Source organism: Rhamphochromis sp. 'chilingali', assembly GCF_963969265.1.
Source record: "Rhamphochromis sp. 'chilingali' genome assembly, chromosome: 3".
In the NCBI taxonomy this organism is placed as follows: Eukaryota; Metazoa; Chordata; class Actinopteri; order Cichliformes; family Cichlidae; genus Rhamphochromis; species Rhamphochromis sp. 'chilingali'.
Window position 1 is genome coordinate 33,252,836 of NC_137931.1, and position 12,168 is coordinate 33,265,003.

Here is a 12,168-nt window from a genome sequence, read left to right on the forward strand (position 1 = left end):
CTTTGACATTTCTTCTGCTTCTCATGTTACCTAACTTTAAAGTCAGACATAAAGCCTACTTTTCAGCTCTTTTTCACATGTCAGAGATCTCTAATCAGATGTGAAGTCTGTACTGATTGAGTTTATGTATGTATGTGTAGGTTTTGAATTGCATTGTCCTTGCTGGACACATTTGTGTTAAGCAGTGCATGACCAGCCGCGTGTTTGTGAGCACTAAGCTTGCATTATGAGTTTGCCATTTTTACACAGATCACTTGTATCCCTTACAGGCCATCACAGCAGCTGTCCCCATGACCCAAAAGTTCACTCTATGGTAACATGCTCTCAGCAGTCCCTCCTCTTTTCCTTCCATTCTCCTTGTTTGTTATCCCACATTGTGTAATTACTGTCAGTGATGATACATAAACAGCTTTCACAATCAGCTGGGGCTCTTTCACAGAGTCAGCACTCAGGGGGTAATTTGAGGGGAGGGAGGAGCGGGTGAGCTGTTCAAGTAGGACAGTAAGTTTTTGGGCAGCTTGGGGGCGATGGACATCCGCTCCAGCTGTGTTTAGGAATCTGACAGATAGTGCACTCCATTAATTCCCTTTATTAAGCCTCTGGGTCCAGGCCAAGCCAGAGAAAACGATTGCAGCTGTAACCCTTCACATGCTGGCTGGAGTGCGCACTCACGGCCAGATGTCGCCCTGGGTGAACCACAGATAGAAAGAAAAGAAGACTGAGGTTGTGAAATAGTTCCTGGATAAGGCAGAAAATTTATATCTTTGTTGAAAATCAGGTATGAATTCACAATGTCATATAGCAGAAAACGAGAGAATACGCTTCCCAAGATACTTTATCAGATAGATAGTTATCAGATACCCAAATGTAATTACATTAGGTCAGTGAGAAGATATTGCAATCCTGAGATGCTAACTGAATGGGCTGGATTCTGATCTTATACCACATGAGCAAGGCAGCAAGTTTTGGCACAAACACCAAAGACTTCACAAGGGCCTTGAAAATGATTCTCTTGTTGCTTGCTGGCAGATGAATCAAAGCAAGATTATCCCTTGATGTTGTCTGAAATATTTATCAAAAGAGACAATACAAGGAGTGGCAGAAATCATAAATATCAAGAAGTATAAAAACTCTAATTCAAAGCACATTTTAAGGGCCTGAAAAGTCTTACACTTTGGAGCCATAAGCAAGGCTCAAGAAACAGATACTTGGAAATTAAAAAGAAGAAAAGAAAAGGACTCAAAGCGACCATATGGAGGAATAAAGTATACCATGACATAAAGGCTGGTTTTTGTATAAATTGCATTTTCGGCATTATTGCAGAATGGCAGTAGATGACCTCAAAGAGCAGAGCTATGTTAGGATTGGGCTCAGCTCACTTTAGGGAATCATGAAAGCTGATCGAGGGTGATTGTGCTCTGAAGCAGATCATAAATAGCATGGGTGTTAAGCGAGCGCAATTCTGGGCCCACGGTAAGCCCTGTAAGCCCCGAGTTAGTGCAGAGGGAGGACTGGGATTACTTGCTTCTCTCTTTGGCTTTACAGTCACCACCGTATGCGTGTGTTGTGAAGGACAATGAGTTCAAGCTCACTTGGAGATGTGAGTGATGAGAGTTAATGATGCAAGCAGAGCAACGGAATAGATGGTGGTGTAGGAGGGTTAAGCAGTGGTGGGGTTCTCCACACCAGGCTGTTATGGCACCCTCCTGGGAGCTTCCTGCAAGGAGCATGGTTAATCCGGAGCAGCCCCTGGCCTCCTGCTTTACAGCTGACTGGGGACAAACTATAAAAAAGCGTCATCTCTGTATTTTGTGGAGTAAGGGCGAGGCGCTGGCAAGAAGCCCATGTGCTGCAGCCATGTATGAAAAAGCACAAACAACCCTCGGTGTCAGGGTAGGGTGGGGCCCTTGAGGAGTTACCAGGGTAGCCTGGTCATTGGGTGCATCAGGTAGTTGGGTGGTAGGGATGGTGCAGGCTAAACAGGCACAGATGCTGATGGAAATTAATTTCTTGTGCTTTATAAATAAAAGACAGTTTGACTAAATTAAAGAAAATCTGTGTTTCCCTGACCTTCAAGCTCTAAGGGGCTGTATCCATGCAAATCTAGTTTTAATGGTCACATATTTTATTTTTTAGAAAGTCAATGAAGTCCAGAGAATAGAAGATAGTCCTGATAAAGCTGTAGCTGTGTTCTACATTAGAGCTTGTGATATGAGTGTTCTAATAGTGTACTGCAGCTTTAGGTGTGTATAAATTCTCAGTCCCATTTAATCCAGGGTTCAGACATGATCATCATTTCAAGCTCATCTAGCAACTTGAACTAATGCTCTAATACTATGCTAATTCCAGTTTCAGACACAGTGAGTTTTCTTGGAATGTACTTATCATGTACATATCATTCCAATAAGTACAATTATTTACATCTTTACTACAGATTTGCCTGCAAAACACTGTTTAAACTGCTGTGAGAGGACAATCCGCGACCATCTTTGCAATTACTGAATATGCATATGGAGAAGATGAATATAGTCACCATGATGCTGCCCATTGACTTTAATGTAGTCATTTTGAACACTGAATGTCAGAATTTTGGCCATTGCATCTTGGTTTTGTGAAACTAGAAATTATCATGTTTAGATGACAAGGGTAAATCACAGGGTAATAAAAAAGCTAGAATTTCATAGACAAGAACTAAGCCACAAACTTCTAGGACAGACTGAACATGACAAACCCGGTTAAGGGATCCAGTTTAGTAAGTCAAATTAGCAGCTGTTGGTGTGGCAGCTTTTGGCTGTAGCTACCTGTGTTGGTGCACCAATCAATCTGCACAGAATGAGACTAGCAACAACGTAGCAACGAGTGATTATGGAAAAATTTGTCCAACTCAATGATTTGTAGCAGTGATAGGGAAAATAACTATTAGCAGCTTAAAGTAGGTGCCCCCAAGAAAATGTTTCTCATCTATAAGGGAAGTGATTAAATGAGGTAGTAAAAACATTAAAGAATTATCCATGCAACTGGATCCTGATGTAATAAAACCCAAATGTTTAACAGAAATGAAGAGCTGCTGTGCTGGTTGAGGAGCCAAAGAGTTGGGTTGACTGGGAATCTGGAACATCAATTTTTGTGGTTTTTATTATTGTTATTGTCATGAAAGAACAAAACAATATTAGCAAACTAAATCTGCTTATTGTAGCAGGCTGTAAAATTGTTTATTTCTGCTGTTAAGTTGAACATATTAACATGGCATCTATGAGGGTTGACTCACTTTTGGGCCCTCAAGTGGCCACTGCAGTTTTCTTCATTTTTCAGGTATTACTCACCATAATTGGTTGTTGGGACATTGCTACAAATCTCTACGTGTTAGTGCATAGAGTGGTTCAGTACTGTTGTAGAATAAAAGAAATGCAAGGCTCAAATTATACATGTATAGGATCCTTATGCGCGTGCATAGACAAGAGGCATGAAGATTTATCGCCCATCTATTGTAGCGCCTGAATTTACCAGGATCCTTTATCTGAATCCTGCATTCTGCACCGTGTATATTGAAGTAATGGATATTTTTTGTTGTTGTTGTTTGTTTATGTTTCTTTTTCTCACAGTGTTGGATTTCTTTTTGATGTGGCTACGAGAGTTACAGTTTCAGCATCACATGGCACCGAATATACATGGCGCTCATATCCTGTAGTATTTATAAAGTGCATGCTTGTTAGTAAGTCAGTGTTATTGCTTTAGTTGTGCCAAAATACTTAAAAAGATGCATAATCACCAATGCTCCACACACAGCTGTTTCCAGGAGTCCCTTTAAACACAGCTGCTGCAGTGCTGTGCGTTTCAAACACTCCGCCCATGTTGTTCCTCCCTTCTCAGTCCCTAAAGCTGTCACCTCAACAACGGGCAGTAAAAGATGTTTTTGTGCTCCCCATGTCCTCAGAGAAAAACACCAAAAGCACAGAGCCAAGTGCGTGATGACCGTAAGTGTAGTTTGTAGTATAAATTTCTGAAAAGGGCATTTGAAAATGTGTTAATAATGGTGGCAAAGTGGCTGGGTCCAGTGTTGAACACTGAGACTATTGTCTTGGCTCTCTTGGAGCCTGCTGGAGAGATTAAGCACCAAGAGAAGAGATGAGGTACAGAAGAGAAGAGGGAGGGAGTGGGTCGCAGGGTTGATTTGACGAGCTTGGATGGTGGTTTGGAGCGTATTGCAGGGGAGGGGGGGCTCGCTCGCTTGCTCTCACTCTCTTCATCTCTTTTTAAATGAGAAGTCGGCAAGGGCAGCTAGAGGCACGCAGTGTGTTGTAGTGCTCTAGGGCCATGTGGTTTGTATTAGTGAGGACAGGGTGTCTGGCACCAGCATAGAGAGTGGGTGGTGCACAGGGAGTTTAGGTTGTATGGGGTTGAGAGGTTACAGGACATTTGGATTTCAGATACGGGAGAGAAAATGAGATTCCACAATGAGGAAGACCAGGACAGTATTGATATTATCACCCCTTACTCTGTCTTTAGCTTAATACTGCTGCTCTTTAGATTTTTAAAGCCAATCAAAATTTGACATTTTTGGTTTGGAATGTATTTCAATGAGCTAAAATACTTTGAATACTTTGAAATACTTTACTGAAAACAGTAATACTCGAAACCACAGAAACTGCGTAATGGTGATTGAGTCTAAGACAGCATGGCAGAGCTGGGTACTGGTATGAGTCTAGACAATGCCGATGAAGATGAAGCAGATGGAGACTTAGATGAGGCTCTTTGAACGACCAGGTTGAGGAAGACATGAAGAGGAGGTGGAGAGAGGTGCAGGGAACAGAGGCTGATTGGCTTGTTTGAGGCAGATAAGAAAATATCAGAACACAACAAAAGAAATGAGTTGACACCATAGGAAAATGGGAAATTATGTCACGGTTTGCCCTGGCAGACCGTGGGGATGTGTGGAAGGAGGACCCGAAACCTGGACTCTTTAGTGAAGACAGTGCGTTTATTTACAGTGAGGTAAATAACAGATGCATACAAAATTCCCGTTGCTTCCTAGACTCCCGTGTGTGTGTTCCCCTCCGTGCTGTCCTTCTGGTTCCTCGTTCCGCCTGCAGGAAAATAACAGAAGCAGCCGTCAACACTGACCCCCGCGGGCATACACGATCTGCACTACCGTACACTGACGCACACTAACTTGGGATGTAACGCAATGATCCCACACCGGTGGGAGCTCCAACACTCTCCTAAATAGCTCCCCCGACGAGCCCTGATCAGCAGCAGGTGTGTGGCAGGGACTTCAGGTGTGGCCAGTCCTCCAGCAGGGCCACACCCATTAGGCCTGCAAGTGCCTGTCATCCATCCTACAGCCACACACATATACACACACACACACCCTGCCTACACATACAATAAGTGGAACACAGACATGACAGCATTGTGCAGAAGACACACACATCACAAAATAATAATAATAATAATTATAATAATTATAGTCCACCCCGAGTCCCCGGAACCGGGTCCGTGACAAATTATGTGAATATTTTATACAGTAGCTACTGATTATATAAGATAGACCTGCATTCATCTATTTTCTGCCACATATCTGAGTCCAGGTTGCAGAGACAGCAGTCTAACCGGAGGTGTCCAGACCTCCTTCTCCCCAGTTACCTCCTTAAGCTGTCCAGGAGGGAAACTGACACATTCCCAAAGCAGGAAAGAGACATAATCCAGGATTGCTTCCCAGTTGGACGCCTGAAACACCTTAACTGGAACTTTAGGTTATGATAGAGCAATGAAAGCCCAAGCTCCATCCATATTACTGCACTGTTCCTTCTGCTCCATTCTTCCCCCACTCACTAACAAAACACCTGAGATACCTGAACTTTACTGCTTCTGTGTCTGCAGTAAACAGGAATACAAGAGTAATAGTCTATAAAATAAATAAATATTAAGGTAGCCTTTTGTTGCACTTTGCAAAAACTCCTGTCTTTATGAATAGTGGGTGATTTTACAGTGAGTACCATACAGCAGAGAGAGTTCAAGGCTTCTCTGAAACTCTGTAAATAAAATAAAGTTTAGGTTTTATAGAGAAAAGACTTCTGAAACTTCTCAAAGTCCTTCTGATAAACTGGTAAATGAATTCAAAGGCCATGTGTGATGTGCACAATAATGTGCATCCTTCTAAGGCTCTGTTGCTTTGTTGTATTTGTTTGTTGCTCTACTCCAGCTTGATCAGATACTGATGTTGCAGCCAGCGGTGGACTCAGACCAGCACAGTGTATCAACAGAAGCCATGCAACCACAGAACAAGGAGAGAGCCTATAGGCAAAAACTGCTGGCCTATCAGGAAGCCCAACAGAGACAAGTCCAACTTGTTCAGAAGCTGCAGACCAAGGTAGCTAGAAATGGATCTCACAGTTTAGACACCTCTACACGTATGCCTTGAAGCTTCCTAACCATCCGTCTTGCATTTGTCTTATATAAGGTGATTCAGTATAAGAAGAGATGTGGGGAACTTGAAGAGCAAGTTCTGGAGAAGACTTCGGAAACTGAAAAGATGAGATTGTTGGTGTGTTTTTACGACAGTATTAGAATCAGTACTGCTTCGGTATAAATTAAAAATTTAAGTTTTATAAGCCTACTAGAGTCATCTAGAGGTTCATTTGCTCCTTACACCCAACTGACTGTTAAGCTGATGATGCATGTTTAAAACAATCTTATTAAGCTCTTTGTTTTTTATAAATTTCAAATGCAAATGATCTCGCCTGATAAAGAAGGAATGTGGCACAATGCCGGGTGATATTGATAAAGTCAGTCTTAATTATTATCACAATTGCATTACAGTCAAATAATTAAAAAAGTAATGTTTTACATTTTTGCCCTTTTTAATCTCACACAAAATAATTATTCAAAATTAATTTAAATATAATTTAAAACTATTAGCTATTATAACTCAATCTGGAATTTATTTTAGAATCACGTTTAGGTTTTCAGACAAATGAGCATATTGTAAATGTATTGGGTTTGAGCAAATATTGGTATTTTACCTATACCATTTTACTACTCAATATACAGTATCACCATTACTAATGAGTTCACTGTTTAATAAGCAGTAGACTCTGTTTTTGTGTGATCTTTGACAGCTGTTAACTTGGGCAAAGTTAGATTTTTGATGCTTCTCTGCTCTGTGGACTTGCTTTCAGAAAGTACCACTTTTTTAGTTCCATTTATATAAAAGATGTATGTAGCCTCTGTGACCCACTGGTTTTTAACACTGAAGCTTTAGTGTTAGCATTTGTCTGCTCCGTGTTGCTTGTCTTGGATGCAGGAGTAACCTTATTTTGAATTTTATTAGCTAGCACTAACAAGCTTTGTAAACAAGCCATGTCCAGAAATTGTACAGATGCACAAACACAACATCTTCTAATTAGTGATAAGTAATATAAATAAAACACTACAATTTCCCTCACCAAAAGTTAAGCACAATCTTCCTAGAAAACCCTATTAAAATGATTTTTTAAAAATGGCTGAGGTTAAGTGTACTGATTTCACTGAGGCCTGAGGGCAATGATTGGCTAAAGCCGCCCGTGTGGGAACACCTATAAATCAAAGATACCAGGCTGTAAATTTTAGCTCAGTTTTGGTACTAACCTCAAGTGGCCATTAGAGGAACTGCATTTATTGGCATTGTCTTTTACCCCTGGAAAATGTCAAACACTAAATGTACTGCATTATATAGTGTATAAGCTGTTTTAGACACACAGGTAAACTTTATTATGTCCCACTTTTATTCAAATGCACTTAAATGTATCAGATTGCAAAGCCCACGCAGAGACTTTTGATTAGTACACTGTAATTATGGTGATTTTTGTATATGGCCTCATGGTTATCAGGATGCCCGTAGTAGTTTTGTGTGTTTGTTCAGCTGCAGGGCCACCTAGACAAAGTCGAGTACCTGCAGCGGGTTGAGCAGGATCTCAACGTAGCTATCCAGAATAAGTCAGCTCAGCTGGAAGAGGAACAGAAAAGGTGAGTGGTGGGCACTATGCAGTGGAGGTACCCATGTTACACAGGCAATAAAAAAATGTGTCTTCTACTCATAATTAATACATAACACTGTAAAAAGTGCACAAAGTAAAAATCCATAAATCAGAAAAGCTGTATCAGAAGGGAGGGATGCAAGAAATTTGCTTCTGTTTTCTTTTTCTGTTTCGTCTTGAGAAGCAGAAATCAAGTTGAAATATTTCTGAGAAATGTTTGGATCAGAGATATTCCCAGTAGTCGCTCGAGCTTCCCTGCAGTTCTTCCTTTCCCCGTGCTGCAAGGGAGAGGCTGAAACCTGCCCTTGGCAAATGACCTCGGCATCCAATTTGTCAGAGAAAATTAGTGGGACTGTTTTGACTCTGTTCTCCAGAACATTTTAATAATGCTCCACATTAAACGTGGGCCAACCTCTGGAGCCGAGGCCAGATTTTAATGCCCAGTGATTTATACAATTATGGAGCTTTATTTGAAATACCCGTGGTGCAAAGTCTGCCAGCAATCAGTCATTTTTATTGCCTAAATATCTCACTTATTGCAGAGTTACCAAGCTCTGTTCACTTTAGCACTTTGTGTAATATAAGTATAGTGTAGAGATAAGTCCCACAGCTACCACTTACAAGTCCTCATTATTGAATCCCTCTTTCCTCACATGTCAGTTCCCTTTTAACTCGATATCATCCCATTCATGCAAACAAGGGTTTGGCTGCCTCTCAGACAGATAACCAAGCAAAACAATGTAGCGTGCTTTACTGTAAGAGGGTGTGTGTTGAGTGTGAGAATGATGTAAACATTTGGTAAATGACTCTACAGGCAGATCTGGTTGATATTAAATCTTATTCAACACAGATATTGTAAAACTGTCACACATGTTTACCCTGTAAGCGCAGCTGGCAAGTGTGGATCTAAAAGAAATATATGTTTGAGTGATAATGCTGACTATAAGAAGTTTGGGTTCTGTGACAGGGTTTATAGGAGGCTGTCAACACGGCTATTTGTCACTTTGTCATACGATGGGTTTTTTCCAGGAGTGCCAGCCTCAGCCAAGTGAATTCCATGCTGCGGGAACAGCTGGACCAGGTGGGCACTGTCAACAAGGGGCTAACCGAGAGCTTATGGAAGGCCCGTGAAGATGCCGAGTCGTGTGATACTCGTTTGCGGAGAGAGCAAGAGGTGAGAAAAACCTCAGGAATGAGGTGCTTGAGGCAGAAAGGCAACGGGGTTCATCCCTTTCTGTATAGAGATTGTGCAATTAAACTCCTGTTGAGTTCACATGGGGTGGGAATTCCATTCATAGCCAGTTTTGTCAATTCATTCTCATTCCCTGTTCATTTCACTGCTATGATTTTTGAGTTGTTGTTTCCTGTGAAAACATTCCAACTGCTGAGGGGGAGGAAAATTTTGTGCAAACAATCTGGCGTTCGTGCTGTAAATGGGCTACATCTGTTGATTCAGGGAAATCCAATTATTTGTATGTTTGCCAGCGTGAGTCCAGGAGTTCTATTATTGCATCTGCTTGGGATCACAATAAAATTAAAGGTTGCTATAAGCAGCCCACACCACCTTAACGCCAGGTTCTACTCCGGTTTGCTGCTTGTCTCTGCAGACGTGTGCCTCCCGGTTGAGTCGGGAACAGGCTCATGTCAGAGCGCTGTGGCGCCAGGCCGCCTCCCTGCGGAGCAGTTTCACCCAGCTAAGGACGTTCACTGACAGGTGAGTGTGGCGTGCTGCCAGAATCCCTCCGGCAAGTCAGAATTCCACAAAACCCCCACCTTCTCCTGTGAGTCTCACGACTGTGACAACAATCCACCTCTCTCAGCCACACATCAAAGTGGAGCAGGTCAACAAGGTCATTGGCCCCTGCTTATTGTTTCTCACTGTGGGGAAATACTGCTCAAGGTGCCTGCACTCACTGTTAAAATCATCCATCAGGACGAAGCCTAAGCTGTTGTCTTCAGGGAGACTTGGCTTCTATAGTGCTGAACCACTGTATTGTAGAGTACTTTGCTTTTATAGTCAGTGCTCAGTTCATAGACAGCTTTGTCATGTCAGATGCTGAGCTGCAACTTAAACTTAAGACACTTCAAAGAGAGCTCAGTTCTCAGAGCTTAATCATGAGAGGCATTCATCATCTTTTAAAAAAAAAATTAGGATAAAAGTTTGCAACTGAATGTAACCATCATCCACTTTTCTTATGCTTTAAATAATTTCAAATGTCATAACACATTCTGCAATCCTTATTTTCAACAGAACTCTGTCTGATATGCGTACCGAGTGTGTCGCAGCTAGCCGGCAGCTGCACGCTGCCTGTATGAATTTAGAGGCCAGAGTAACACAAGGAAGCCCCTGTGGTGGTGTGGAGATGTCCGCTCTGGAGAGGCAGCTGAAGGACAAGCTGAAAGAGGCTATGCAGCTTCAGGCTCAGTGCGATGCAGAGAAAGTCAAACTCAATTCCAGGTAAAGGCCTCCCCAAGTACAAATGTCAAGATTAAAGTCAACGTGTCAAGATTAAGTACAAGATGGTAAAGTTAAAGTCAACATCTCAGAATTAATGTCGGGATGTCAATATTAATATCAAGAACAAAGTCGAGATGTTTAGATAAAAGTCAAGATGATGAAAACGAGGTGAAATCTACTGAGTTAACTTTATTCTTGAAATGTAAAGTGTAATATTGACTTTTTACTTTTTCTCTCAAAGCTTTAACTTTATTCTCAAAATGCCAAAACTCTTCTTCCTCTAACTTTTATTTTTTCAGCTCAGCTTTATTCCTGACATTTCAACTTTTTATTGACTTTATTCTCAAAAAGCAACATACCTAAAAGAAATCTACCATGTCTGTCTTTTAACTTAATGTGGTTCTTGTGTTCCTTTGTGAAAATGTCCTATGGTTACCTTCATTTTGTTTAACAACCATCCACCGCTGGTTTCAGACTGAATATAGTAACTGAGTAACTCAATCTGTGGGTTAGACTAACTGCTCTGGGCCGTCACTATTCCATTTTCATAAACTGAAACAGGAATACTGGCTTCAAGGTCATGTGCAGTGCGATTGGTTGATCATTTAGGAAATTCTTATTTTTCTATGCCTGAATGAAAAGACAAGTATAATCCTTTTGATGAAACCCCAAACCTTTATATATGGAGTAAATCTAGTTCTTTTATCTAGTAATGGGAATCAAGTCTTTTGTGCCATCTCTTGTAGACTATGAGCAGAACATGATAGCATTGATGGTCTAGAGGGAGGAGTACATCCCAGTCTCTTTCTGTCTTCTCCTTGATGTCTCCTGAACTCTCCTGAACCCTCTTTTCATGGTCTATCTAGAATCCTGGAACTGACCGACACAATGAAGCACCTCCAAAGCCAGAACAGTGAGAAAGATATCAGCCTCAACACCATGCAGATCAGTCTGGACAGGATGGTAGGACCTTGGGAATATATGGTAGGAGGTGACAGATAGCTAAATTGGCTCTAGTCTGGACCTGAGGCTTGATAAAGTCCATAACTTCCTAGTCTAGAGGGCTGCAGTCTGGGGAATGTCAGACTTACTCCATGTACGCTGCTTATCTGACTTAAATGGTTTCCTGCTCAGGAGACAAGGCGAACCGAGGATAAAGCAGAGATGGAAATACTCCACACAGAGATCCAAGCCCTCCAAAAGATTTTACACCATGTTCACCAGGTCGGAACAAAACAAAGTAGTGAATTAGATTGTGAAGCTGTTATGCAATGAAGTCAATAATGCCTTTTATTTTTACTATAATTTCTTTATAGTTAGTGAGCAGTGAGGGGGACGGCTGTGGCCCTGAGAGTGTGTCATCCTCGCCTCTTCATGGCCGTTCTCCTCTTAGGAACGCTACTGTGATATCAGTACAGAATGCTCTCTCCAAACACCAGAAACAAACACAGGTATAACAGTTATCTAACACACAGTCTGTGCGCTTCTTCTAATTTATATCTGAAAAAGTCAAACTTTTGGGCATATACTTGTAGTATGTAATTTCAAAGAAACAACAATCTCCCCACTTTGTAATAACAGTTTTGTGTTTATAAACACACGTAGCACATGTGTTTATGTGTTAAGAGTGTGTTTGCCTTGCAGGTTTGTGTCTTTGATTACATGCTTTAACATTACCTAGTCCTCTTATCCACA

The 12,168-nt window shown here is 41.4% G+C and overlaps 1 protein-coding gene across 8 annotated transcripts in view; it reads left to right on the top strand.

Moving 5' to 3' along the window:
* Positions 1-12,168, top strand: part of crocc2 (ciliary rootlet coiled-coil, rootletin family member 2) — a 48,345-nt gene that overhangs the window by 14,077 nt on the left and 22,100 nt on the right. For 5 of the 8 annotated variants that reach the window (XM_080877516.1, XM_080877517.1, XM_080877522.1 and 2 more), the window contains exons 4-12: positions 6,203-6,370; positions 6,461-6,544; positions 7,901-8,004; positions 9,045-9,189; positions 9,623-9,729; positions 10,267-10,473; positions 11,340-11,457; positions 11,608-11,697; positions 11,790-11,924. In XM_080877516.1, the coding sequence (XP_080733642.1) occupies positions 6,203-6,370; positions 6,461-6,544; positions 7,901-8,004; positions 9,045-9,189; positions 9,623-9,729; positions 10,267-10,473; positions 11,340-11,457; positions 11,608-11,697; positions 11,790-11,924 (1,158 nt within the window). The remainder of the gene's footprint in view (positions 1-6,202; positions 6,371-6,460; positions 6,545-7,900; positions 8,005-9,044; positions 9,190-9,622; positions 9,730-10,266; positions 10,474-11,339; positions 11,458-11,607; positions 11,698-11,789; positions 11,925-12,168) is intronic. The other 3 variants (XM_080877519.1, XM_080877521.1, XM_080877523.1) reach the window with 2 other exon arrangements.